The sequence below is a fragment of the Delphinus delphis genome, chromosome 20 (assembly GCF_949987515.2).
Source record: "Delphinus delphis chromosome 20, mDelDel1.2, whole genome shotgun sequence".
In the NCBI taxonomy this organism is placed as follows: Eukaryota; Metazoa; Chordata; class Mammalia; order Artiodactyla; family Delphinidae; genus Delphinus; species Delphinus delphis.
In genome coordinates this window covers 19,979,120-20,006,956 of record NC_082702.1, presented here as the reverse complement: position 1 = coordinate 20,006,956, position 27,837 = coordinate 19,979,120, and the positions used below count along the sequence as shown (strand labels likewise).

Below are 27,837 nucleotides of genomic sequence, written 5' to 3'. Positions count from 1 at the left end.
CTCTCACTGCAGGGCCCTCCCCCCGGGTTTACAACAACCCATGGGCCAGGATCTTGAGTTCCTCATCAGGCTCTCCTACCACAAGCCCCACAGACACCCCCTCAGCTTCAGGGGCTGCCTCTTCTCCAACTGGCACTGGACTTCTAGGTCAGCCCAGAAGTACCCCGTCCACAGTGCCCATCCCACTGAGGGTCCCCTAGTCTCCGGTGAGATGTCCAAATAGCAGTGGCTGAAGTGAATGCAAGCCTCACACGGGGATTGACTTCAAGAAGTGGGAAATGGTGCCTGAAGCCATTTGTACCTTTACATCAAAGGGGAGTGAGTCTTCCTCTAGATCCATGTCATTGGTCTAGAGACATGACCTTGTCATTCAGAGAAAGAGATCCCCAGATGGGAATCTGATGTGTCCAGAGGAAACCTTCAGCTGCTCGTAGGAGGGAAAGAGGAGCACATAGCCACCATTTGATGAGGCAGGCATAGCTTCTCCCAGGCTGGAGCGCACAGTCTGGAGGTGACCTGGAGTCCTCTGCTCAGAACCTGGGCTGGTGGTCCTCTTATTTACAAAATGCATGCATCCCCCCCACCCCACCCCCAACAAGTGCCTTACCCCCAAATGGCCTATGCCTGGAGAGCTGGGAGTCACGGCGTCAGCTGAGACTAGACACAGTAAAATGTCTCCAGAATACACCATTCACCCACGACTTGCTGTTGCTTTTAGATCAGTGTGTTTTACGATAGAATAGAGGAAGCCGTGGGGGATGCTTGAATTTCCTCGGAGAATTAATTGTGGATATTGACAGGGAGTTGTTGTGAACAAGCTAGTGGGAACTCTAACAGTCCCATTCCTTCCAGAGAGCTTTTCGATTCCAAAGTCCAGAGAAGACCCTGGATTGCGAACACGTTCTTGGAATATATTTACATCCGCATTTGTTTACCCTCCCCTTTTCCTCTCTCCTACAACGTAGGCAGGTCTAAGTTGTATGTTATGGTATCTTTCCCATAGTAGAAAGAACAATAGAAGTTGTGTGTTGGATTTAAATAAATATTTAATTCATGAAAATGATCTTATATGTTTTAAAAGTCTTTAAAGCTATTTTTATTCTCTAGAAAGTGCTTGTTATAGGTAAATTACACATTTTACTACCAGAGCATTAGGTTTGCCATTAGTACAAATTTAAGGCACTACAAAGACCAGTAGATAATGTTAATTCCAAATACAGAAACTAAATGTATTTTGTGCCTTTTTATTACTCATTTTCTTTTAAGTTTTATTGACTGCTTTTTATCTTAACTATATGTCTTTACATGCTGCAATCATAATGCACTGTAATGGTATTAATATTTTATAGAATCGGTATTTATAGTTCTTTATTTAGAAACAATGCAGTAGGTCTGCGGATATCTGAGCCCGTCTGGAATGGTGCCCTCCAAATAATGATAAATTACTTGTGCAGTATGCCATTTGCTAATTATATCCATGATTTACTGCAGAGCAAGACTTAAATCATTCATTTCAGTCTTGCGTAACAGTGCCATAAAATTTTTAGGTTTAAAAATGGTTTCCATGTGTATAATTTAAACAAATTTTAGAGCTATTGTATACACAAAATATTGCAACCACCCATTTGTTACATACTTTGTCTTTTTAAACTTCTACTTTTAATGATCACTGTGGTTGAAATTATTATGCTTAATTTTCATAATCATAGCTTTTAAATCTACAGCCGTTTTCACATGTTAGATAAAGAAAAAGATAGCTAATTGTGTGTAGATAGTATGTCATTCCTGAATAGTCCCAAATGGTACAGAATCATTAAAAAAGCTTAAGAGTACGAATTATTCTTCTATTAAAAAACAGTTGTTCTCTAACTAATTATTAGTTTGAGCTGCTTTGTTTCCAAGAACAAATGTTGATCCTTCTAGCCTTGTTCAGCACACCAAAATGAGATTAACACTTTTTTTTTTCTCCTTATACCAAAATCTTGCAGGTGAGAAACCCTACAAATGTCCCCACTGTGATTATGCCGGCACCCAATCAGCCTCCTTAAAATATCACCTAGAGCGGCACCACCGGGAGCGGCAGAACGGAGCCGGGCCACTGTCTGGGCAGCCCCTGAACCAAGACCACAGGGACGAGCTGTCCAACAAAGCTGCTTTGTTTATCAGACCTGACATCCTGAGGGGCGCCTTTAAGGGTCTCCCCGGAATCGACTTCAGAGGTGGCCCTGCATCTCAGCAGTGGACATCAGGGGTGTTCTCATCTGGAGATCACTCAGGGCAGGCCACTGGCTTGTCTTCTGAGGCTCCTTCAGACGCTCTGAAAGGTACCGACCTTCCTTCCAAAAGCACCCACTTCTCCGAAATCGGGAGAGCTTATCAAAGTATCGTGAACAACGGTGTGAATTTCCAAGGGTCCTTGCAAGCGTTCATGGACAGCTTTGTCCTAAGCTCCTTGAAGAAGGAGAAGGACATGAAGGACAAAGCCCTATCTGACCCTCCTTCCATGAAGGTCCACGGGGCAGACGGTGGCGAGGAGAAGGCGGGCGGCAAGGCAGCCCCCAGGAAGTCTGAGAAGTCTCAGTACGAGCCCCTGGACTTGTCCGTGCGGCCGGACGCCGCCTCCCTCCCAGGCTCCTCGGTGACTGTACAAGACAGCATCGCGTGGCATGGCTGCTTGTTTTGTGCTTTCACAACGTCCTCTATGGAGCTGATGGCCCTTCATCTCCAGGCCAACCACCTGGGCAAATCGAAACGCAAAGATAGCGCCGTCGGGGTGACGGTCAATTGCAAAGACCAAGCCCGGGAGGCCAGTAAAGTGGCCTTGTTGCCCTCGGTACAATCAAGCAAAGAGATGGCGCTTGCCAACGTGATGGGGCCTCTAGACTCGGCTTCTGAAAAGATGGCCCAAGGACAGGTCAAAGAGACTCTGGGGGAGCAGAAGGGTGGCCCATGGCCCGGCCACATGGACCCCACGTTCTGTAACTTCCCGTCAGACTTCTACAAGCAGTTCGGTGTTTACCCAGGTCTGCTGGGCTCGGGGGCCTCCAGTTCCTGCCCCAACAGGGAGCCCGACGGGAAGGCCCACTTGGAAGATGATGCCCCGATCCTGATCCCTGAAACCACAAATAAGAACACTACTGATGACCTCTCGGACATCGCCTCCTCAGAGGACATGGACTCCTCCAAAGGAGAAAACAACGAGGAAGAGGATATCGACACGGAGCCGGAGGTGATGAGCAAGCCGCCTGCCCTGAGCAAGGACGGGGGCAGCGACGGTGGGGATGGCCTGCTGCCCGCAGGTGCCCCACAGCCCATCCAGGGACTGGTCTCCCCTCTACCCCAGGCATCGGAGAAGCAGTGGCACAGCCCGGGCCTTCTTCCAGCCCAGGACCCCGTGGCGAGCCTGCCCAAGCCAGAGCGGGGGCCCCAGGGCCTGGAGAAGCCGATGAATGTGCTGTCGGTCCTCAGGGCCTACAGCGCCGATGGCTTAGCAGCCTTTAACGGACTTGCAAGTAGCACAGCAAATTCTGGATGTATCAAGAGGCCAGACTTGTGTGGTAAGTTTTAGAATCCTCTTCCTTTAGTTCATTTCCCAAAACATCAGTGCTGATTTGTGCATTTTTAAAAAATGGGGTAGACTTATCCATGAGCAGATTTTGAACTACACATAAGAACTACCCCGACTATGCTGTATATGCAATATAGACAATCATGAGAGTCAGCTTCATTTAGAAGTGTTGGACCTCGTACTTTCGTGTTTCAGTTTGCATCATTGTGATCTGAAATGCCTGTACGGAAGGCATGGAAAAGGGGGCGGGGTCTCACAGTGTGCACTACTCCTGTTTTTAACCCATAACTTGAGGGGGAAAGGAAACATTTCAAAAAACAAAAAGAGAAAGAGACATGGTAACTTGCAAACTTTTCAGTCTTTTCAACTTATGCATAAGATGCCTAAAGACAATCCCTTACTGCTTTGCTAAGCCAAACCTGCTTTCTGAAACTTTTCTTGATAATGACTTGAGGATACTAAAATCATATCACACTAACCACAATGTAGAAATGAAATGGCCCTCTCTCCAAACAGGGAGATGGTTTGGGGTATTTGTGATTCATCTTCAGACATACCAAATGGCAGTTACTGTGACTTTGGCCTTCTATTATTGCCTTCTGTCTGTCTGTTTCTTCACCTGTTGTTCGAACAAGAATGTACATTATGAAGTCCCTGGTGAGCAGGGTTGTGATCCTGTGTGTCTTGGATTTATGCCTCTGCCTGATCTTGTTAGCAAACTGGCGCTTCTTTACCTCCTTCAAGAATATGGTTACTCCAAAGTAATTCCAGATCTTAACAAGTAATGCTAGATTTGAAGCCTAGACCTGCATCAAATCAATGTCGGCGTGGGCAGGGAGGATCAAAGTCATTCTCTTGTCACCCAGATATTCTTATTCGAAAGCCTTTCTCGGAATCGAAGCTCAGTATGTTATTCCCAGCCCCAAATATCCTCACTAGAGACAAATGACCACGGTCCCTTTCCATCTGTAATCTGTGAATGAATTTCTGTGACTTTACTTCACTTGTTGAAAAAAGGAAGGAAAGAAGGAAAGAAGGGAGGAAGGAAAGGAGAGAAGGAAGGAAAATGGATGGAAGGGAGTAGTACTTAACTTCTGAATCCTGACATTCCTTTTAGCACAGAGTGGGATTCAGCAAGCTGGACTCAGTTCATAATTTAAATTGATGTATTTCTTTTTCCCTCTCCTTCCCTAATTCACTAAGAACTGGATCAAGCAGTCAGAAATATTTTTTGAATTGTCAAAAATCACTAAATGGATTTCTGAGAGCTCAAAAAAATATTGACAGTTCCTTATGCTGAATGATTCATAAGGCCCCATTAACCAGCACCCCAGATCTATTTTTAGCCACATACAATTCATTACTTTTGAAGCTGTTAAAAACAATATTTAAAAGAAAGAGAAAAGAGTTTTATGTCAGTCCAATTTTTTTTTTGCTCTTTTTTTTTTTTATTGTTGTTTTTAAGTTTGTGATTGGAGTGCTTTCTTTTTTATTGTTGTTTGGGTTTTTTTTTTTAAGTCTATTTTCAGTTCTTTCAAATACCTACGTAGGACCCATAGTTCCTGCCAGGAATCCATGAATCAGAAAAGATCAAAACCTGGCATGTTTATAAGCTCATTATTATTGAAATGAGCTCATATTACCCCTATTAATTTTCCCATCGTCCTATCAATGCCGAAGGAAGGCTGCCCGCCTTTGAGGAAGCGTGCCCACTTGTGTCCTTTTGCACCAGGCGAGGGTGGAGGGGAAGGCAGCACCAGGAAGCCCTTTCCTCCAAGCTGCAGCTCTTAGGCCCTTTTACCCCCTCCCAGAATAGCAGCTCACCACACTTCCCTGACATTTCCAGGGTACGTGCAAAAAAAACTTGCTTAGTCAACCTTTCAGCCATTGGGCAAAAGAGCCTGAGATGTAAGTCATGGCCTCTCTCCCAAAAGGGGAGTGAAGATCCTCAGGCCAGCCAGGCCCCAAGGCACCTGGTCGCTTCCCAGCTGATGGTCCAGGTCCTACGGATCCACCTTGAACACATGGTGAGATGCCAAAACTAACTCCTGCCAAAAAATGTCTATTTTTAGAGCGCACAAGTCCTGCATTTCATTTATCCTAATTTCTTCTGCATCCTCCCTCTTGCTTTAGCTTGGGAGCAGGCAAGGAAGGCCCTTCTCTGGCTTTTGTGTTTGCTTGGTTGGGGTGGAAGCCCTGTCCTTTCGCCTCCAGGATGGCCCGACTCTGTCCAGTTCTCATTCCCCCTTCCCATACCTGGCCCACCATAATCAAAATCCTCTTCTTGTTTTCTTACTGGCTGCTGTGATCCAGGAGGGCCAGGCATATTCATCCTTCCTAAGAGTTGATATCTGTGAGGAAAACTTAAACCCACTGAGCTACAAAGGGGGCATTTGAGGACATTTTTTCTTACTGCCTGGTTTACTGCCTTTCTAGCATTGCAAAAAGCACAAGCGATAGTTGAAAACTTCAAACTCCCATTGGCTTGACTTTGCCAGGGTGGAAATGATATTGGCACAAGGAATCAAATATTCCTAATGTTTATTCCCTCCTCTCTGCTCCACTCAGAGTAGATATGGATTTCCAAACTGGCCCAGCAGCTTAATAGCTGGTTTCCTCAAGAAGCTGGGCTTTGCCTAACCAAAGAATTATTCTGATAGTTCTAAACTTAAGAGAGTTTGGGGTCTGATTTTATCTGGTTAGTAAACCCAAATCCCCACTTTGACACCCTTAGAAACAGGCTTGTGGGAGGAGCTAATGTCTGTCTGTTTCTATTCTCATGAGTGTAGAAGTATTAGAAGAAGCATCCGTAAAGATGTTGTTCAAATCACATAGACCGCCCCAGCCCACCCCACCCCCCAACTAGAGCTCAGCGGCTCTGCTGACACATGCTGGTAAGTGGAGAAGGTGGCTTCTAACCCTAAGTCTGTGGGTGACCTTCATGCTATAGGCCCTACTTCTGGATGCTTCCTTAATTCTGCATGCCTGCTTTCTGACTTTTAAACCTCTGGTCTTTCATTCCTTGGTGTCATGGACCTGGGGTCCTGGACAATGTGCGCTGTCCACTGCTAGGCAACCCAGCCAGCCGGGTAGGGGAAGTATGTAGCGTGTGCCAACGTTGAGAGCTTGAGCATGAATTTTCAAAAGATCAGAGGCACGCTACAGATGACCCCGAGGAGGAGATTGAGCCATCTTGGGTTAAGCTGAAGGACATGCACTGTTGCTTCTAGAGTGAGTCAATTCCCACTCTGGGCCTCGTTACAAGAAGTCGTGCTCCGATCAAAGTCCCCATTTCGTGAGGTGGTTTCCAGACTCCAGGCATGGCCTACCTTTCTTTATTCTGTCGAAGAGCATAACGTACAAGGGCACTCCCGGCTGTTGGAGAACTCGGATGTGCCCTCGGTGTTTTGGGAATGGATTTGACCTTGGTTTTGTAATGGGACAAGATCCATGTGAGTATTTAATAAGGGGGGTAAGGGCAGACCAGGGCAGCGTCACATCCACTGACAAGACAAGGCAGACAGCCCCTTTGTCCAGCCTGAGAAATCTGACAAACTATTGGGACAGCCAGTAGCTCGGAGATCTGAGAGTGCTCTGGTGGGCCCTAGTCAGCACAGAGGCTGGGCTGCACAGCACCTGGGGGGCTGGCTGCATGGCCCAGGTACAGAGCTTGCTTCACTTCAGAGTTTGTGGATTTAGAAAGAAACCCTTACTTTTGCTTTTGAACCTGAGACAGATGTCTGGGAGCCATCGTGTACTGAGTCTTGCAAGCAGAGTTTGCTCTGTGTGTTCTTTGGTGAGCCCAGGGGTAGGGTTGATGGGGAAGAACTAAAATCAAATTAAGGGAACATGAGTGAGAAGAGTGCAACCCCCTTACTCTTCGAAGCTCTGCTCTGGAGTTACCGCCACTCAGGGAAGCCCGGCTGAGTGAGGAGAATCTATCAGCTTGTCTATTGTGGGCATGAGGCCCTTGTGTTGTGGCTGCCAGACTAAGTGACCCACCAGAGTGGGGAGGAAGCCCGTGAGAAGGCAGGGTCATTACCAGCAATAGCCCCAGTATTCCCAGTTGGGGGGAACCTGGCTTCCCTGACCCAAGTTATGCCTGCGACCCTGAATTCTCTCATAGCAATGAGAAAATTAGGACTCCCTTCCTGAAAAAAAAGATGGGGTCTACTTAAACCTCTGTACCTCATGTATTCTGAAATGTGTGATGAAATGAACCAGGATAACGAAGCTGAACTCTTTTAAAAGGTGACTCTGTCCTCCAGAAACCTTGTTGATTTCTCAGCATAGGCAGTCTGAAAATATTCAGGGGTGGGCAACTGTTTTCTTAGAAAGCCAGAGAGCCCTTAGGCTTGCAGGCCCTGTGGTCTCTGCTGGGCAGCACGAAGCAGACAGTAAGCAATAAGGAAGCGAATGGGCATGGCTGCGTTCCAATAAACTTCATTTACTAACACAGACAGTGGGCTAGAATTGGCCCACAGATCCAAGTTTGCTGGCCCCTGCGCTAGTATAAAGAAGGTTGTGTTGCTGTGGTCATCCTAGAGAAGACATGTGAAAGCCGTCCTCTGCTACCCCACTGGCCAGTGAGATGATGCAGGCAGGACCCAGGCCAGCAGCTACAACGTTCCATCTATTGCCATTTAATGCCAGAGATCTGAGAGATTTTGCAGAGAGAGAGAGAGAGAGAGAGAGAGAGAGAGAGAGAGAGAGAGAGGACTTGTAGACCCAGGTGGCCTGGAGTAGCTATTTCTGGAAGGTCACATCTCTACCTATGCATCAGAGACTTCCAGGGCTCTGAAAGGCTGCCCCCCATCATGGCCAATGTGGGCAGAGGAGGAAGACACAGGAGCTCTTTCTTGGCTCTGAGGTGAGCCTGATGGACAGAAGTGTGAGGATAAAAAGAGGCAATGGATGTATAAGAGCTTGGATAAATGGTTCTCAGTTGAGCTGGTATTTTCTGGAAGGGGTGAACGTCCGCATGAGGCTATCACAAGGAGATGACGTCACTGCCCAAATGTCTTTTGGCTGCAGTCATCCCTTTAGCACTGAGCAGGCACAAATCTTACTTTCCATCAATGTTATAGAGACACCTCTTATTTCCTTGGGTCTGCCTTGCCAAGCCATTGATAGCCATTTCTTGGTATGTGGGAACACTAGCTTAGAAGACAGTTCTGACAATTTTGTGTTGACATCTCATTGCCATGGTCTCACCGTTTCAGTTTCTACCCGATTCTTCTCCTGTTAGAAGGCAGGTGCTTTGGAGTAGGAAATAAGTCCTGCCTCCTCAGTCTTTGGCCAATAAATGGCTAAGGTCTGTGGTCAGTTAGGGATTTTCAAGGGAGCCGTGGTGGAGTATGTGAAAACACTGCATATGTGTGCATGAAGACACCGGAGCATGGGCTACTGGTGCACAGCCTATGACAGTTGGTACATCTTTGCGGATGATCTTAAGTTCTAAGGTGTGACCCTGAAGCCATCAGGTTCTAGTGGAGAAAGGCGGTTAAATTAGTTAAATGGCAGAGGACGAGAACCACAGAATCCAAATTTGCCAAGCAGACAGGTGCCCGGGCTCAGGCAACGCATGTGAAGGCAGTGAGCCTAGGAGGCCCAGGGAACCTCTGTTGTAAGGTCCTGTCTCTAGAGCTGCCATGCTTTATTTAAAGCCAAGTGAGCAATCATTCTTCTCTTCCTCTTCTTCACGAGATGACTCTCTTGTGTGTTGGCTGGCAGAGACTGTTGATAAAGCACTTTTGCACTCGCTTTCTTTGCCCGATTTTATCATTTACAGGTTGGTCTTTGATTTCCATAGTCCAGCCCGCGCCCAGTAATAATGTGTGTCCAGAGCCTGATGTCAGGCCTCAGTAGAGAGGACCACTTGGCTTGTCCTGAAGTCCAAGGGCAGATCCTTTCAATTAATGCAAATCACCACCCCTCCTGCCTGCTCTGCCCAGGCTGGCTGCCGCACAATTGGCTGCAGGGCCTTTCCCTTGAACTCTGGTGGGACAAAGCACAGGTGCTGTCCCCCGGGGTCTCCCACGGAAACCAGCACCCCGGGCAGGCTCTCTCTTGCCCTCATCCAGAGGCTCTCTGTGTGCACCATGTTGACGAAGAGGCATCCTCTTCGCATGGCAGCCCACTCCAAACTCTTTCGGCATTCTATTCCTCCTCCCCTTCCCTCTTTTTAAGTTAAATGGGAATGCCACTGACATGATGTCGTTTGCACTGCAGGATGACAGAACTGTTGTGTGAATACCATTGTATTTGCCAAATGGTCCACTCGTCATTTCAGAACAAACAAATGGACGGTGTCTGTAAGTCGGCAAACACTGGTGACATTTAGCCTTGTTTATGTTCCTTTCCTTTTGCTGCATATTTTTGGCTCCAAAAGCTACCGTCTGAATCAACAGTGCCTCCAAAGCAGGAGAAAAGTCTGGTAGCTTTCATTTTAGTTGCCGTGTCCATGTTCTCTTTGGATCGCGTGATACCTACTGCCCAGGATCAAGCCTGAGGTGGGAGAAGAGACCGACCAAGCTCTTTGGTTCAAAACATATATACAATGTTTTTCCTCCCTAATGATGACTTCAAATTGGGAGGGAGGAAGAGAATGCTGAGAGAAGAGAGTGTTGTCAGAATGGACACCCACATCCCCGGGGAAATGCAAACTGTCCAGGCAGGCCCAGCCACCGCCACATGCAATAGGAGCTCTGTGACCCCGTGGCTGTCTTGAGCTGTGTGTGGGTACTCCGGGCTTAAGTTCCGGGGTCTACCTTCTTAGGCTACTGAATCAAAGTGGTGGTTGGCGCGGGCAGCCGTCTAGCTGCCACGTGTGCCACGGACCACATCTTAACTGCTGAAGGAATCGGGTTCTTTGTTTTTTATCTTCAGATGCTATGTGCCAAGCCCAGGTTTCAAATAAGTAGTAATTTTCTCCTATTACTTAGCGCTGATCAACAGCACCTCTGCATCTAATTGCCAACCTGCTCTAATCACATGGGCTCTTCTTGCTTTAGCCAGAGGCAGAAGGACCGAATTTTATAAATATTGCTTTATTGTCATTATCCCATTAAACAATTAGGGAATGTGGCCCTGCCCTTGCTTTCAAATCCCTCTGGCCCACGTGGTTTCTGGACTGTTTAATGAATCTGCACATTTTCTTGCAGGTAAGTGACACCCCCTGTTCTAGTCGGTCTAGCTGGACTTGCCCTTGTCTGTCCGTGCTCCTCGGTGGCTATCTGCAGCTTGTTAATCGTGTAAAGTCAAGAGAAGACTGTATACACATATGTGTGTTGAATAAACAATTACTATTGGCATAGGTATGTGTATACACATGGTACACCAACCTACGGTATACATAGCGAAGAATCAGGGAGGCTAAAAATACTGCCCCATATGTTCCACCATTAGCGAAGGGTGGTGAAGGCTTAGTAACTTGAACGGGAGAGAAAATTCCCTCCGAGTCATGAATTCTGCATGACACACGCTGGTGGATTCGAGGTCCCTTCACCTGTGGAAACCCTGATGGGGGGCCTGCTCAGCACAGCTTCTAGAGGCGGGCCCTGCGATGGTCTCGTTGGCATTACTGCTTGTGTCTGATTGTCCTGTATTTTGTAACACTTTAGAGAATACAGAAAAGTGCAGTAATTATCTTTCTCCATAGTATTTAAGCAGTAATATTGCTAGTTTAATATTGTGTCAGGTCGTCATGTTAACCAGGAACAGATGACGTAAAATTCCAGTGAATAGCACCTTGATATCCACTCCTTAAAAATGGTGATTGAAGCAAAATGTGTAAACTTGTACCAGGTTATCGTGTGCTTTGGAATAGAGTATTGTTGAAGTAATTAGAAGCTATATGAAGGTGTTCCTGGTAATGAAGGCATGTAAGTTATAATAATTGTAGCTTTCTGAATAAGTGTCAAACTATATCTTTAAGTGTGCTGTATGCTGAGTTACAAGTTAGGTCATTTATGAATGGAATGTAAAACAATACTAAAAATGCTTCAATAACTTATCTTGGTATTGCTAATAAAAAAAAGCTGTGAAACATTAGTGCAGTTTTGAGTCATTATGTTAATTCACTCCACAACACCCTCCACCCTTGACATCCCTCTGTCGGGAGCCTCAACAGGACATTCAGGGAAACTAGTGATGCTGTCCCACGGTTTGTTTTCTGGGCCACCTACTGCATTTTCCACCCATCTTCAGGTGGACCCAGGAGTTACAATTCCTAAACATACAAATGTCAAGGCACCTCCTGATTTGGGTGGGGTGACCGTGGCGGGTCCAGGGAGTGCATCTCTCTGTACCAGTGTCTCTCGGGTGTGTGTCTAGACCGCATGATGGCTCACAGGCCCTGTGGGGGTCTGTGCAGGCCGCTGTCCCTCATCCCCGGTGTGGAGGACTACATCTGCCTGGCCTTCCTGCAGCAAACCTTAACATTTTCTTTTCATCCTGTGAAGAGTAGTTTTACACGGAAAGGTAGTTGGAATTGTTAGAGCGTGGAGTATTTTTGTCCACTGAGATTTTTTGGTTGTGCCCTGGTCTGTCGTACAGGCTTCTGCCTGCCCCGCCCTCCACCCCATCATGGCGGGAAGGGTGCAGGAAGGAAGGATTTCACTTTCCTTTTGTATTTTGCTTAGTTTTTTTGTCCATGGGCTGGACTTCAGGCCCCTCTGCCACTTCAACGGTGTTTCCAAGCTTCTCTGATTGGGTCTGTTTTGTAAACTTCTAAATTCCATGCTCACCCTGCTCCCTGGCTAACGGCTCCTGGTGGGGGGAAAGGTATTATCATCGTTTGACGGAATCCCAAGCCCCAAGCTTGGTCCCCACATTCCAGATAAACAAAGTGTCCTGTGTACAAGGGGCTGGAAGCCCAGAACTGTCCATTTGAACAAGCCTGGCCTTAGCAGCAGGACAACTGTATCACCTTGACTGCTGGAAACATTCCCTCCAGTATTTCTCATGAAAACTGTTCATGTGATCCCAACCCCAAAAACCATATAGTACAGGATTAGATTGTCTCTTATCTGGGGGGAAGAGGTGAGAAGTGAGAGGTTCTGAGGCTGAGAATATGATTCTGTTTACGTGAAGCTGAGAAAACGGACTGTGGGTTCTTATGGAAAACGTGATGGACCCCCAAATGCCCAGCCATGGTAAAGCGAAGTGACCCCAGCTACCAGGTCCTGGTCCATGGCCAGATCGACTTGAGCTTTCACCAGCAGTGTGTAGGCACAGCCTGAACCAAAAGAAAGACTCCGGTGGAATTTCGTCTTTGTTTCCAATGACCCCTGAGTCTGGGGAACTGCCCTAGGGACGAGAATTCATCTCTGCCCTTTCCTGGGTCCCCGCCTCCTGCTGGCCCCCCGAGGCCTGCATCACTTCCCCACGCACACCAAGCCCCTGTGAGGGGTGCTGTGTGCTCCCTCCTTCAGGGCCTGAAGCCACGTTGGGTTTTAGATGCCACATTTGCAGCTCCCAAGGAGAGGTCACCACCATCTAACTCTGTGAAGGCAAGGGGCACCCTCTGCACCCCCCAGACCAATGCCTCCAGCCTGGAGATGTGGCCAGGACCAGAGGGCTCTGTTGAAGGGCTCAGGGTTGAACACATTGCCCCCGGCTCTGTTCTTCATTTACAGCCTCGCTGTGCACTCTGCGAGACCTTGCTGACACCACAGCACTGGCCTTGCCAGTCCGGCAGAGGTGGGGCTGGGGGTCCAGTGCAGCATGAGTGGCCGGGCCTTGGCAACAGAGGCAGAGCCGCTGCAGGGAACAGATCATCCTGGCTTCTCACCCTGATGGCAGGAAGTCTCCCTCGAGCCCCTTATCCAGGCATCTGTGTTCCCTGTTCCCTCCACGAGGGCCCAATCCCCCTAAGGGGGTCTCCATGCATTTCTACTTCAAAAGCAGGGGGTATTTCCTGGGTTGCTCCCCCGGGGGACTTCTCAAGCTTAGAGGAGACCTTTGTGGATCCTCTTCTCCTGTTTTTTATGAGCCTCCTCCCAGCCTCTTCCCCGCTTTCATTTCATGACCCTCCCTCCCCCTGCTCTCCCCATTCCCACCCACCTCCCCCTCATTCCCCTCATTCCTGCTGCCTCTGGGGAAGAACTCCCTTCTCACCAGTTGCGTGTTCTTGGGAACATCCTGTCTGTGGCTGTGAGGGAGCTGGGTGCATCCAGGCCTCTGGGATGGGCTGACTTCATTCACGGCTCAACGTGGGGGCCGGCTGTCCTGTTTCTGGAAGCCTGCCACCCCACCCCCCGCCAATCCCCACTTGGCATTATAACAAGCCCGACCCGTTTGGGCTCAGATTTGGGGCAGCCCCAAGCATCTCCTATTTACTCTGCCCTTGGCCCTACAGCCTAAACCCTTCTAAGCCACGGTGGCCCACTGGTCTGAGGTGGAAAGAGGCCCCCTTTGTAGAGGGGAGTGGAGTTTCAAGGAGGTAACTGCCGTGAGATGGGATAGGCCGAGGGAGGAGAAGGCGCTGTGCAGCTCATGGTGAAGCCCAGTCTTCAAGTCCACGTCTTCAATTACCCGTGCTGCGAAATGTGTTTGCTTTGATGAAATTCAAATGCTCTGGTGCAGGGAAAAAGAATTTAAACTTTGGGAGACGATTACTGCTCACCTATAGTCACTTTTTCTCAAAGACACATCACGATGATTAAACTACATCCCTAAATATGCAGCCGCACGTGGGCAGTGTTGTCTCTGCATGAGCAGATTCTGCTTCTTGAGCAAACAGTGTGCATTTTCAAGGTTAAAGTTGGGGAACTCTGCACAGCTATTTCATTAGCAAAAATCTCCATTTGTGCACCCGGAAACTGGCTGGCTTATGAGGAGTTTGTCTTTCATGCTCTTTGTGGAGTCGTTCAGACACACCCATCTAATGGTAACCCACTGCTCACAAGGTTAAGTTTTCTTTTTGAACTTCTGTTGTTGTCAAATTAATATAATATGCTCTCAATTATCCACATAAAAGGAGAAAGGCAAGCAAGCGGGGAAAGAAAATTTGCAATTAATTTACCAAATTATTGCTCTTTTTATATGATGGACAAGTCGCTTTTCTCTTTTGACTCAAGTATTTTGTATGTCCTGGGGGGAGTGCTAGGGCAAACACAACAACGACGAGCCATCCAAGGTGTCCCTGCACCTGGGGCCGGGATGGAGTCTGGTGTCTTCTGGGGTGCAGAGGCCTTGGTGTTGAATCAGGGGTTCACAGAATGTGGGACTCTTTCTTGTCCAGGAGAGTCCATCTATCTTCTCAGTCTTCTAGGAGCCCATTGCTCACCTAGTTGGCGTCTCCCAAGAGCAGACCTGAGATAAGGACCTAGGTGCAGGTCATTTATGTGGGACGCGATCCAGGGAGGCATGGGTGAGGGGCCTAACAATAGGGTTGCCACTGCTTAGGGACTGGGCTTTGTGCCCTGGGGGTCCTCTAGGACACTATGTGAAGTTCACCTCAGAATCACCCCTGAGGGCTGAAGAAGCTCTGCAGCTCTCAGTCAGTAGTTGAGGGTCACTGCAGCTCATCTAACAGCCAAGCAGTCTTCTCATGGTCAGAGAGAAACAAGAGGCCATTGCATCCCAGAGAACCAGAGGGGAAGGGGTGGGGCACTGACAGAATCCACCACAAGTGGGAACCCCTTGGCCTGAAGGTTTTCACACCCCGGTGCACTGCAGAAGGCCACCAATCTTCTAGAGCCCAGGATGAGGGCAGATACACACTCCAAGATGCCTTGTGGGAAGTGGACTGCAGATTTTAAATATTGAGACATGCACTCAGCTTAGGACCAGGCTTCCTGGAGGCTGGATGGAGGGCAGTGTCTACAGCAGTTGAGCTCCAAGGAGCTTGGACAAATCCCCTCAGTACCCTCCTGTGTCTCAAATTCTATGGCTTTCAGGAGCCCTTGTAGCTTTTACTTTTCAGGTGACCCTCTAGGACCTGGTCAGTCCTAGAGTCCTCATGAGCACTGACTCCTGCAGGGCCCCGGATGTGGGCACCCAGCTGGTCTTTCCACAAGCACATGAACATGTGGGGTTTCAGTTTGGGCATGGGGCATATGAATACTTGCTTCATCATCAAGACATTTTTATTAACTCATAAGAAGAGCATCAAGGCATTTCTCTTTTAATTCTGGAAGTCAATCAAACTATTTTATTTTAAAGAGGGAGTCAATAAAACTGAATCTTTGGGTTCATAGTAGTGCAAGAAAAACCTGATTATTTGACTTTTCTTCTTTGCCATTTTCCAACCTCTTGTATTCACAACTGAGCTTGAGAAGATATTATTTTTCATGATGATTAAGGTTTCTTCAAGTGCTTTACAGATAGCAATTTTATAATCTATTGTGTCCCTCTTTGGAAAGTATGTAGTCCCTCTTGGGAGCCCCCCACTCCCACCCAACACTCCAACCCAGTAACAGAGGGAGAGGAAGGAGGTATGGAGAGATGAGGGGTCATGCCGTACTCCACGCATGGGGCACAAGGAACAGGTCACATCCTCCTCCATACCTGTGACCTTTCCACTGTTCCAACCTCAGAGTTCCTTTGGCCACTCCAAGTGGCAAGCTGTTGGCTAGCAAGCCCCCCTAGTTTGGGACAGTGTATACTATCTCCAACTTTGAGCCCCTCAAGTCCTTGGCTTTTTGCTTTTGATTGAATGTAAATTGATTGCCTCTAGTATTTCATCCATCAAAGGATACACTTGTGTACCCTTGTACATCCTCAAGACAATAAAATGAATATGAATAAGTTGGAGGCTGGCAAGTCACCCACATTTTAGTTATTTTAGGATTTCTGCTGCTGTGCAGGTCTCAGGCAGGGCTCCCATGAGGACTCATGCCCCCTAAGACCTTGCCAAGTGGGTAGAGAATCTGGGTACAGTGTTGCAAAGCAGGGAGCCCCTCATCCTTGCCCACCTGTACTCACCACATGAAGGCCTTTGTCTAGACAGCCTCACTGGGATTCTTTTCCATCCTCAGCGTGAACACCTCCACAGAGGAAGCTGTGCTCTGTCTCAGTGATCCCATTCCTGGGATGTGCAGACATCACCCCTGTTCGCTCCAACTGAGCTCCTTGCCCTGTTTTCTAATGCTGCAAAGGATTGACAATTAGGAGATTTTTAAATTTTTCTAGTGGTCAACTAGTAGGAATAAGATTCTTGTACCATGGCTCTTTGCTTTACATGGAAACTTTGGGAGTCTTGTCTCAAAATCACACTCAGGCAATTAATTTTAAATCACAGGGGAATTTTCTTGAGGGCTTTGGGATACATGCCCTCACAAAGTGAGTTATCCTCTCTCCTTTGAACAGGCGAACACCTGGATTTCCCTAATGTTAGGTGGTTTTGTGAAGCCCCAGCTCTGTTTCATGACACTGGGTTTTTCTGCAGGAGATGCATGAGTGCAGAGGCAGGCTGACCACGGCATCCTGGAACACATGGGAGGGAAAGGGTCTTTGGATTTGGTGGGAAGAGACGTTCTCTCCCAGTGGTGGGAAGAGACGTTCCTGTGGGCACAGTGCGTCCAGTCGGGCTTGCGCAGGCCTGACAGCCTGACAGAGCCAGGGAGCAGGTGGGACCTGTAGGCCTTGGAATCCCCAGACTGGACGTACTCCAGCCATCTGTCCCACAGACAGTCTGGAGGGGTGGGCAAGCCCCAGGGGCCTGGGATGGGAGGAAGGGAAGAGAGAGAGCGCCCCAGCGGGACCAAGAGCAGAAAAGACCAGACAATGAGAGAGGGCTGAAGAGCAGAGAGACAGAGATGCAGATGGAGAGAGAAAGGAGAGAGGAGGAGGTGAGGTCGAAGAGGAGAGAAGGGAAAAGGCAGGAAAAAGGGAAACTGGAGACCTGGGAAGATAAAAGGGCAGGAAAGGAAACAGTAAGAGGAGAGAAAATCAGTATGAACAGAGTAGAAGAAACATGGTAAAGGTGGCATCTGGAGGAGTGAGGAGAGTGGGAAATAGAGTGAGAAAGAGGAAGAAGAGAAAAGCCAGCAGAAAGGAGAGGATGGAGGCAGGGAGGAACTTTCCGGAAGCCGCCCGTGGTTTGGAGGTGCTGGTCGGAAGGCCTGCTTGTGTGGGCAGCGCTAGGGTGCTCACCGCCTGGGTGAAGAGGTTGAGTGACTAGGGCGGGGGGAGAGGCTTTAGAGCAGCGCCCGGTGGCCCAGGCCGGCTTCCCAGCAGCACCCTCCGCATGTTCCCCGACCTCCAGCTTCAGGAGGAAACGCTGCTGCAGCTCAATCAGAATTATTTACAAGATAATGGTCCATTGTTTGCACTAAGACAGATGTTGACTGTGGGAACTTTGTGTTTTATGCTCCTTTCCCTGCTCTGCCTTCACTGGGTGCAGATGGGATCGAAGTAATGTGAGTTATTATTCCCAGAACTGGAAATTCAGAGGTGCCTTCACCCCAGCCTAGGCTTGGCTGGGCAGCCGAGCTGGGCTGGCACCAGTCAGGCAGGCAGTGTGTGTGGGGGGAACAGTCGCTGCTGGTGGAGGGGTCAGCCCCCGGGGCCTGTGGTCCGCCTTCCAGCCCCTTGAGGCAGCCTGTTCCCTTGAGGGGCGGGTCGGTGCAATTGCCTTTTCTGGTGGACAGGAAGGGCGCTCTCTGATTAAGATGCACTTGCGGGCTTCCCAGGTGGCGCAGTGGTTGATAGTCTGCCTGCCGATGCAGGGGATGTGGGTTTGTGCCCCGGTCGGGGAAGATCCCACATGCCGTGGAGCGGCTGGGCCCGTGAGCCATGGCCGCTGAGCCTACGTGTCCGGAGCCTGTGCTCCGCAACGGGAGAGGCCACAACAGTGAGAGGCCCGCGTACCGCAAAAAAAAAAAAAAGAAAAAAAGAAAAAAAAAAGATGCACTTGCTGTTTGTTGAGTCAGGAGGTCACCATTTATGTCTCAAAAGGAAGGTGGCCATCTGGCCCTCTTCTTGCCGAAAGGAAAGAGCAGTCCCTCTGGGGTAGGGGCTTTGTAGCCCCCCTTTATTTTAACTTACGAGAAGGCTTCCTCTCATCTTCTGGGGTTAGTTGGAGGGCCAGCTCTGAACATGTGACTCCCTCCTTCCTCCCCCAAGGGTGGGGTTGACCAGATGAATGCCTGTCCACCTACTGACCCAGAGAGAGCCTGTCCTGCAGGAGGAAAGATGGGACAGTGTGGAAAGATGTCCCTGTTACTTATGGACTTGGTCCTAGCCTCGCCCTCCAGGTAGGTGGGCCACCCCAGTGTAGACCCATCTTCACGGGAAGGCCCCCGCACCAGCTGGTCCTTCTTCAGCCTTTCTGGTTCCCAGTCACTTCTGCATAACCAAACTCACCTGGTCAGCAGAACCCATCTTATGAATGAGGAAACTGAGGCCACGACATGTCAGGTGACTTGCCCAATGTTATTTTTCTACTCAATGGAAAAGCCTTCCAACTTCTTAAGTCGTGAGCATCCTGTTAAAGAGCCTCTCTGAGCCCCAGCTGAGTCAGTGCACACGGGCACCAGGTGACTGCCCTGCAGCATCAGGGACAGCAAGTGACGGAGACACATGTGTCTGGTGCTGTGCTCTGAGCCTGGCAAAGAGCACGTGCTAGATGATAGCGATTGGTATTATCAGTTATATTATACCTCTTCTATAATATGTAGTTGACCCTTGACCAATGCAGGGGTTTGGGGTGCTGACCCCCACACAGCTGACAATCTGTGTATAACTTTTCACTCCCTATGAAACTTAACTACTAATAGCCTACGGTTGGCTGGAAGCCTTACCCGTAACATAAATATTTAACACATACTTTGTACATTGTATTATATACTGTATTCGTACAATAAAGTGAGCTAAAGAGAAGGAAATGTCATTAAGAAAATCATAAGGAAGAGAAAATACATTTACAGTACATATGCGTATTTATTGAAAAATACCTGCGTGTAAGTGGACCCGAGCCGCTCAAATCCACGTTGTTCAAAGGTCAGCGGTATTGCGTTTCCAATATCAGGCTCTGACAAAAAAAAAAATAAAAGAGTCAAAGTAATACAATATCATAGAGTCACATTTGGATGCTAAAACCAACCAGTAGTGGAAACGAGAAAGCCACTTTCATGGCAGCCGAGTGGAATCAGGCCTGCCATTTGGAGAGGCCGAGGATGTCCGATGGCCATCACTCCTAACGCTGCCCCCGCCCCCGGATGTCTTGAAAAGTTACCAGAAAGCAGTTATAACCAGAAGGTTTTGTCCCATTCCAAACCTAGCATCTTGGCTCTGGTGTTTAAGGACAGTGACAGTTTCCCCCTTGATCTCCCCATGCCCAAGGAATTATCCCCTTACCTTCACCTGTAGGATCGGGACTTCTGAGCTATCTATCCTTCCATCTACCAACTTTGGTTTTAAATAATAAATACTTAACTATGTGCCAGGGCCAACTCCCATTCTAAATACCTTACATAGACAATGCAAATGTTATTCTTTCATTTAATCCTTATAAAAATCCAGTGAGGTAGATGTAACTTTTACTGTTCCAGTTTTACATATGGGGAGATGGAGGCACAGAGAAGCCACTTACCTTACCCAAGGGGACTCAGCAAGTAGGTGAAGAGGCTGAGATTCAGGCAGGCAGGGGAGACCCCTGAGGGGGACATTTTGCTGCCTCACCTTGTGGTGCTTCCCTGAGCCTTTAACCCTTGGTTGGGATGCGTCAAAAATGAATAAACCAAACAACCAATAAATAAAAATCGCCTGATCTTGCCATCTTGTAGCTCTGGGTCCCAGGAGAAGATGCAGCAATTTCAAGCAGAGATGCCATTCACAGACAGACCCTGGGGCTTGTCATCCAGGAGTAAGCAGGGTGGGGCACCGGGTGCGGTCAGGTGTGCTCCATGTGACCGAGCTGGCCTAGAACTTGCCTGTGACCCTGAGCAGGTCTCTTCCCATCCCCTCGGGGTCCTCACCTCTTCATCCACTGGATCATCCCAAGGTTCCTTCCATCTCCCAATCGGTGAATGAATTATTCTTAGGACTGTATTTATTATACTTCTCAGCCTCAGGGAAAAAACTGTGTCTCCCTTGCCCTCCCCAAAGTGAGGGGGCCTCAAGGAAACCTGACCCCTCACCTTGCAATTGTTCCCTGAGGTCCAGGTGGGGGAGAGTGGAGAGTGGGTGGCCCAAGGCACCAGTAGACCCTCCAGACGGGGGCTGCCATGGGCCCAGCACCCAGCTGTGAAAGCAGCAGAGGTCAGACTAGGATAATATTTATCAACCCTCTGCTCACCGTGTCAGGCTCTGACCAAACCCCAGCATCACTGGAGATCACAGATCCTGTCTTTTAAGGTCCCACAGAGCCACTTCACATGCGACCAATTACCTCTGTCAAGCAGGAGAAGGCAGTCCCGCCTGGTGGGTGGGATCTGAACTTGAGCTTCCAGAGGTCGACGACGGGGATCTTAGGCCTTTGAGCCTGTCACTCCCCTCCAGCCAGACCTTTTCTGTTAAAACTGTTTAAATTACAAACCAGTAATAAAAGGATCATATGTGTTTCCCACCGAACAGGTTCTTTAGGGCTATTATGATAATTAAAAACATATGGTGCCTGTGCCCGTCAGAGGGAAACCGCAGATGTACAAATTAGGTATTATATACGGGTTTTCTGCTTCTGCCCTTTTAAAAACGTCAACTGGAGAAGTTTAAAGAGATAAAATGGCAATTGTGCAGATAGTAGGTAGCATTTTGGTTTTAGAATCATTAAATACATAAACCCTTTTCTTTAGACTGAATAGGAATAAACGGCTCGTCATCCGGGAAGGAGAGGAGAAAAGCACTGAGGCCCAGAGTGTACGGGGAAGAGGCCACGTCTCCACCTCACAAGGTCCTGGATACCATGGAATCGTTCACATTTTTTATGATGTTGTTCCGCACAGACAAAGAGGATTATATGTATTAAATACTGAATTATATTAAAATTAGATTGATGGGAGCAAAGATAAGGATTTCTTTACATTCAACTTTTTACTTCTTAAAAGGCAAAGAGGCAAGTATTGATTAATCTAGAAATAGTCATTTGTTTTCATTTAAAATATGCAACTGATTTTGAGAAGGTGATAAATACTGCTAAAAAAAACAAAAACAAAAACAGTGGAAGGGCTTTTGTGGCTCCCTGTCAATGGCTTTCCAATGCAGATGTACAGCACAAGTCAGGTTCTGCTGAGTTGTTCGTATTGAAAGGATGTTGGACTGGCTGGGGACCCTGGCAACATCCAGCCATGCTCTGGGGTGGCAAAGAGGATGCACTGGGCCCGGGTCCTGATGCATTGGGACATGGGCTCAATGGCCAAGAATTTAGCACTTTGTCACTGTATGTCTCTGCTACATAAACCCAACTGGACTGCTGTAAAGAAGGAGGTGGTGGGTGAACAGGTCAGAGGAACATGACCCCTGCCAGCTCTGCTCCTCAGGACCTCCTGCCCCCCAAAATATGTCCTTCCTGAGACAATCCCATCCAGAACCAGGATGGCCTCATCCCCCACCTGCACCCCTTCCTCCATGTGATGTGGTAGCATCTACCTAGGAAAGTTGAGTAAAAAGCCAAATGTCTAATCAACACAAATAAATGAGCAGAGAGGAGGTTCTACTTATCTGCCCAGCTGCCGGAACATTCAGATAACCAGAATTTTTCGAATCCTGGTGTGTACTTACTGAAATTCATAATGATGAGTGGAGACAAGCTATGTTCAACATATTTTTGTGTTGAGGCATTTATTATATTATACATTTCTGAAGACCCTGATGAGGGTGGAAGGCCCTATTACCAGAAAGTGCCTTTTTTTAGTCACCCTGGCTGAAGGGAAGTCTGGGCTCCTTAGGAGAAATGTCCTTTGAAATTGCTGCTTAGGTGTTGAGTCCCTCTATCCCACTGCTCTCCTTTGCCCACTCCCTCTCAACGGTACAAAAGGCCAACTGTGCTCCTGTGCCCTTTTCTCTGGGGAGCTGTGACCAGAACCTGCCTCTGGGTCAGATGGGCTCAGAGAGCTTGAGACAGGATAAGTCAGAGGAGGGCTCTTGAACCTTCTATCTACTGTACAAAAACAGTCTGGAGAGTGAGGTACAGCAGTGCTTTTCAACCAAGCATGTTTTTCCCCCTAGAGGACATTTGGCAATACCTGGAGATACTGGAGACGTTGGGGGGTGCTCCTGGTAACCTAGTGGGTAAGCGCCAGGGTGGTTAGCAGTATCCTGCAATGCAGAGGACAGGCCTGCAAAGAATTATCGGGCCCAGAATGTCAATAGTACAGGATTTGAGAAATCCTGGGGTACAGCTGGGAGTACCCAGCCTTCAAGTGAAATTCCAAGCTGGATAAATGGTGACAAGTCAAGTGACAAGATTTACCACCCAACTCACGTTGTGGCATTCGGCTTGCTCCCCAGGCACTCTCCCTCCAAATCATGTCAACTTTGGACCTTATGCCTTTGTGAAAACTTTGCAAGAGACCCGGGGCGGGGCGGGGGGTGGGAAACAGAAACTTCCAGCACATTCCTCCCAGCTCAAACTGGGCGTGCTGGTGTGGGGAGGGGGCAGCTGAGCAGACAGCCGGAGTCGGTCTTTTCTTCTCCCCCGTGAGGGAGAGCAATCCTGCAAGCACTGCACATGTAGGTATTACCACTTTAACTTTTACTGAGGTAAAATAACATCTTGTCACTCAGCGCAAGTACCAATCACAAAATGAATTAATTGTAATAACTGTTGTCAACGGAACAAAGGACTTGTTGCTTTCCTAAGCAGATTTCAGCGCCACTGAGAACTATATACAAACGTTCCCATTGGGCAGGCTGGCAGAAACTAGTCAGAACATAATTGTATCCGTCTATCTCTTTACTTTGTTTTTAAGGGCTGAGGAATGGAGTTAAAAACCTATATTTTAAACATATCAATAAATATACCCCTTTTTGTGTCCATGACGTCTCCTCAAAAACATGGACTCTTTAATAAATTGGCCATGAAAAAAAACATTTGCTGCTGATGGGTCCCAAATAAGGGCCAGCTGTAGAGGCTGCCCGTAGACTCGAAGTCATGAAGGGAATTATGCCCAATTACCCTCCCATAAAACACCCTCTCATTTCTGGGAGTTATCAAAGCACATCCCGTGGACAAGCGGTCAGCTGTCCCCTGCTCCTCAAAAGGAGACAAGTGGGCCTCACGCTGGGCCCGCGGTGCTCCTAACTGCCCCCCCCCCACTTCCCCGGACACCAGCAGCTTGTTTGCACTCAGCCTCTTTTTACAGTCGCCCTTCCCGTGTTTTGGGTTCTGGCTTTTTCACATCTTAGCACGTTTCCCGCTTTAAGAGGCCCCGTAGGTACTCTTCTAAGAAAAGACTTGCTTCCTGGAGAGGGGAGGGCAGGAGTGGGTCAGGGGCTGGTCGCTCAGAACCGGCAGCCAGCAGACTGTGTCCCTGGCAGAGTTGTGTGCACTTCCACGGCAGGGGCGTCCTCGGGAGCTCGGGAGTCACTGACAGGCTGAGGGCAGCATACCTCTGTGGGTCTGCTCCCGGCTTTGCTGAGGTCCAAAGTTAGGGACCTCCCAAAGAGGAAACCCAGGGAAGCTGCATCAGACCCACAGGCAGAGACTCTTCAGTGAGGAGAACAAATGACGGTGCCCACGTTTTTCAACAGGAATACAGACCCTCTCCAGTCCACACCGCCTTACTCCTTTCTCCATATGCCTCCTTCTCCTGCTGCCTCTCCAGGCTCTTTGACCTGTGTGCCCGCAGCATCCAGCTCTATCCCAGGGTCTCAAAGGCATGAGCCTCCCCCACAGCATCTCTGATGCCCCTCAGGCAGCCTGCTTTGTTTTTAGAGCTCATTGAGGCCAAAATTAGTCCCTCCATAATGAAATGGAAGATTCTTAGACTATCAGAGCTAGAAGTCACCTTAGAGGTCATTTTCCAGATGCAGATTAGGGAGAGGACTTGCCTTGGTTGTTGAACCAGAAACAACAGTTGCTGCTTCCAGGTGTCTAGGCAGGTCCCTGTAACTGGCCCTCATTCTGCCATCTGGGGCAGCCGTAGGCAGCCTCTGCCTCTTGGGGATCAGTACCTAAACAAGGGAGGTGTTCCTGTGACTCGTCCCTGCAATGTTGGGGCAAGTTTTACTACACCCCTCCCTCTGCAGAGGGCCAGGCCACTTGGGAAGCAAGGGTAAGAGGTGGGCTTCTTAGGTTAACGTAGCCCTGGATCTAATGGCAATGAGTTCGCAGTTGTATAGTCATCTCTGGCTAGAACAAGCTGTCACTTGCAAAAACGCTGAGAAGAGCCCTGATCTGAAAAGAGAAATCTCTCCTTCCGAGGCTGCTCTTCTCTGCAGGGACCCAGGTATGCAGCCTGCATTGGGAAGGCTGGTTCCTGGTGCAACCCTGGGAGCGGGGACTCATGGACTAATGGTCACATGAGGGTGCCAGGCTCCAGTGCTAAGAGCAGGCTGTGAAGTGGGACAAAGAAGCACAAAAGGGGAACAGATGTGGGGTGTGGGGAAGGAGGTGGGAGAAGGAAGATCTTATGCCGTGTGGAGAGCATGCTGGGGGTTCCTGTGGCCTCCACCCCTAGACCCCACCCTCCACTCCACTGGCTTTGTGCTGGAGAAGGAAGAAACAGCATTTTCTCCAAATCTTTTACAAAGGAAAAGAATCTGTGACAGGAAATGAATTTGGCCATTCATTTATTTAGTACACATCAAATTGTTGCAGAGAGTTGGGAGATGGTCACCAACAAAGCAGTTGAGATTCCAGCCTTCATGGGGCTTACATTCCATGGGGGAACACTGATCATAAAAAAAGACAAATATAAGTTCAGCTTATGGTAAATGATGTGAAGATGATGAAGTGGCAAAGGCTTAGAGAGTAACATGGGAAGGTCAGAATCACATATCGTGAAGGTTAGGGAGAACTCTCTGAGGAGGTGACATTGGAGGGAGCTGGGCAAAGATTAGGGGATGCATGTTCCAAGAGTGGGGAGAGTGAAGAGAAAGACTCTGGCATGGGGAAGGAACAGGCATCCGGGGCTCTTAGCTCTCAGGCCTGTGCACCCTGTGTGTGTGAGACCAGCGTTTCCACAGGCTTTCCCAGACAATGAGATTTCATTGAGTTTCTCTATGGCCCTGTGTGGTCAACAGAGCTGGGACTGGGACTCTTCCCCATTTTTGCAGAAGGGGGAAGATGAAGGTCCAGAAGAAAACAATGACTTGCCCTGTTAGTTAATGGCAGTGAAAGTCAGGGTAGGTGCCCAGGCCTCCTGACTCCCAACATTGGGCTCCTTCTGCTGCCCTGAAAACCTCTGTGCATTCGTGGGACTCAGGGTCTTCCTGTAGGCCTGACCTACCATACTGGAGGACTGCTGGGTCTTGGGGAGGCACCATGACTGACTCTTTGCACAGTAACCCAACTCTTAAAAACAACACCTGAAACTAAGAGAATTGGTCACATGACCTTGGGAACATGGCATCCCCCCATGAGAAACACAGCCATTCCCCCAGGTCCCCCAAGCTGAGGGTCACTCATCTCCACAGACCAAGACTGCCCCTGGCAGAGTCAATTCTTTTGACGATAGCCTACAGTTTTCCTCTTAGGGATCCCATGGGTAGAGAGCTGGAGCTAGTCGGGACCCTTAATGGCCACACCCAACAAGTCACCTGGAAAACGTGGACCAAAGCCTTGGAAATCTGAGTCAAGTTTCCTTGGAGAAAGGCAGACGACTTTCTACTAAGGACGGCTGCTCAGACCAGCCTGTGGCTGTGAAGCTCCACCCTACACTGACCTTGACCGGCACTAGGTTCAGCCTCTCCTTGATGTCTTCTGACGGCGGCCTGATGATAGATGCTGCTACTCTGAGGTGCTGGGGGACCCGTTGTCAAGACTGACTGCTCCGTTCTCTTTTCAGGATCCCTGTTCTTGTCTGGGAAAACTGCTTTCAAATGAATAGCTATTTCTGGATAATTTTTTTTTAGTGTTTCTTCTCCCATCTGGTTGCTATATTATTTGCATCTCGTGCCATTCTGGCCTCTGTGGGAGACAAGAGGTAGCCCACCTTTTGTATTAGCTGCGACACTATTTGTTTCCCAATACTAAAAGGTGAAATAAGGAACAACCTTAAGACACCCTATCTGCTCTCAAAGTGAGACAGTTAAGTGGAAAGACTGTTTTTTTCCCTCAGCACTACTTGTGATGTTCTATGCACATAAGGGAGGATTTGCAGTGGGGCCAGAGGGCAGGGATATGCATGAACTAAGGTTGGGGGAGGAGACTCTGAGGAGACGTGCAAGGCCCCTAGGTGGGTTCCTCTTCAGGGGACAGCCTGGTGATACGTCCTCCCAGTGTTTCCTTGGGGAAGCTGGCTTGCAGGTGCCCCCAGGAAGTACATGACTAATGCAGACGGCTGGTCCTAATAGCAGGGGCCTGCTCCTTTCACTGCTGCCAAAGGTCAGGCACAGACAACGGGCTTGCATAGCAACAGGAGTGTTCAGGTTGGACAGGTGTGGAGGCCAGGCCTTCCTGGTTTCTAGTAGATACAGAGCTCTTCTTACAAGGTTGCTTACATGGAAGCAGGTGATTCTGGTGCCGTGTTGGGGAGAACTCATGACAGGCCAGAGCTTAGTGTGTTAACAAAAGTGAGTGTAGGCACTCCACCAGGATCAAGTATATGTAAGCATATCTATACACACACACACATACACATATATACAATGGAATAAATAAACATAAAAATAATACTCATATATTTTTAGTCAATGAATTTCCCCTCCCGGCCTCTGCTTCATCCTGTTGGAGTTATTTCATAGGTGGGACGTGAAGTCATAGCATGGTTTGAATTTAGTCAAGTGCAGCCCTTCATGGAAGAGTGACAGCTGGAAGGACGAGGGCTGAGGTTTGACACCTGGGCTTGGCATTGCGCAGACACATCTACATCGGCACAGATTGACACTGGCTTGCCTCCACCTGGGCAGCCCCTCCCCCTCACCCCTTAAGTCTGAGCAGGGGATTCCTGAGTTTGCAGGAAACAAAGTCAGGAGGTACTATGCAGCCATCACTCATTCTCTCATTCATTCATTCATTATTTCATTCACCAGTATTTATGGACCATCTCTCACATGCCAGTCACTCCTCCAAGCATCCGGGCACAGCGATGAACAACGCGGTCATAGATCCCAGGGCCATGTTTCCCCTCTGCTCTGGTCTTTTTCTAGGCACTGGAGACCCAGCCGTCAAGAAAAGCTCCTTCCGGGAGCTCACGTCCTTGGGGTGGGGTGGTGCCCAG

At 48.6% G+C, this 27,837-nt stretch overlaps 1 protein-coding gene across 1 annotated transcript in view; it reads left to right on the top strand.

Moving 5' to 3' along the window:
- ZNF536 (zinc finger protein 536) overlaps positions 1–27,837 on the top strand; it is a 229,970-nt gene that overhangs the window by 84,823 nt on the left and 117,310 nt on the right. Inside the window, exon 3 of the mRNA XM_059999941.1 lies at positions 1,989–3,557. Coding sequence (XP_059855924.1) covers positions 1,989–3,557 — 1,569 coding nt within the window. The remainder of the gene's footprint in view (positions 1–1,988; positions 3,558–27,837) is intronic.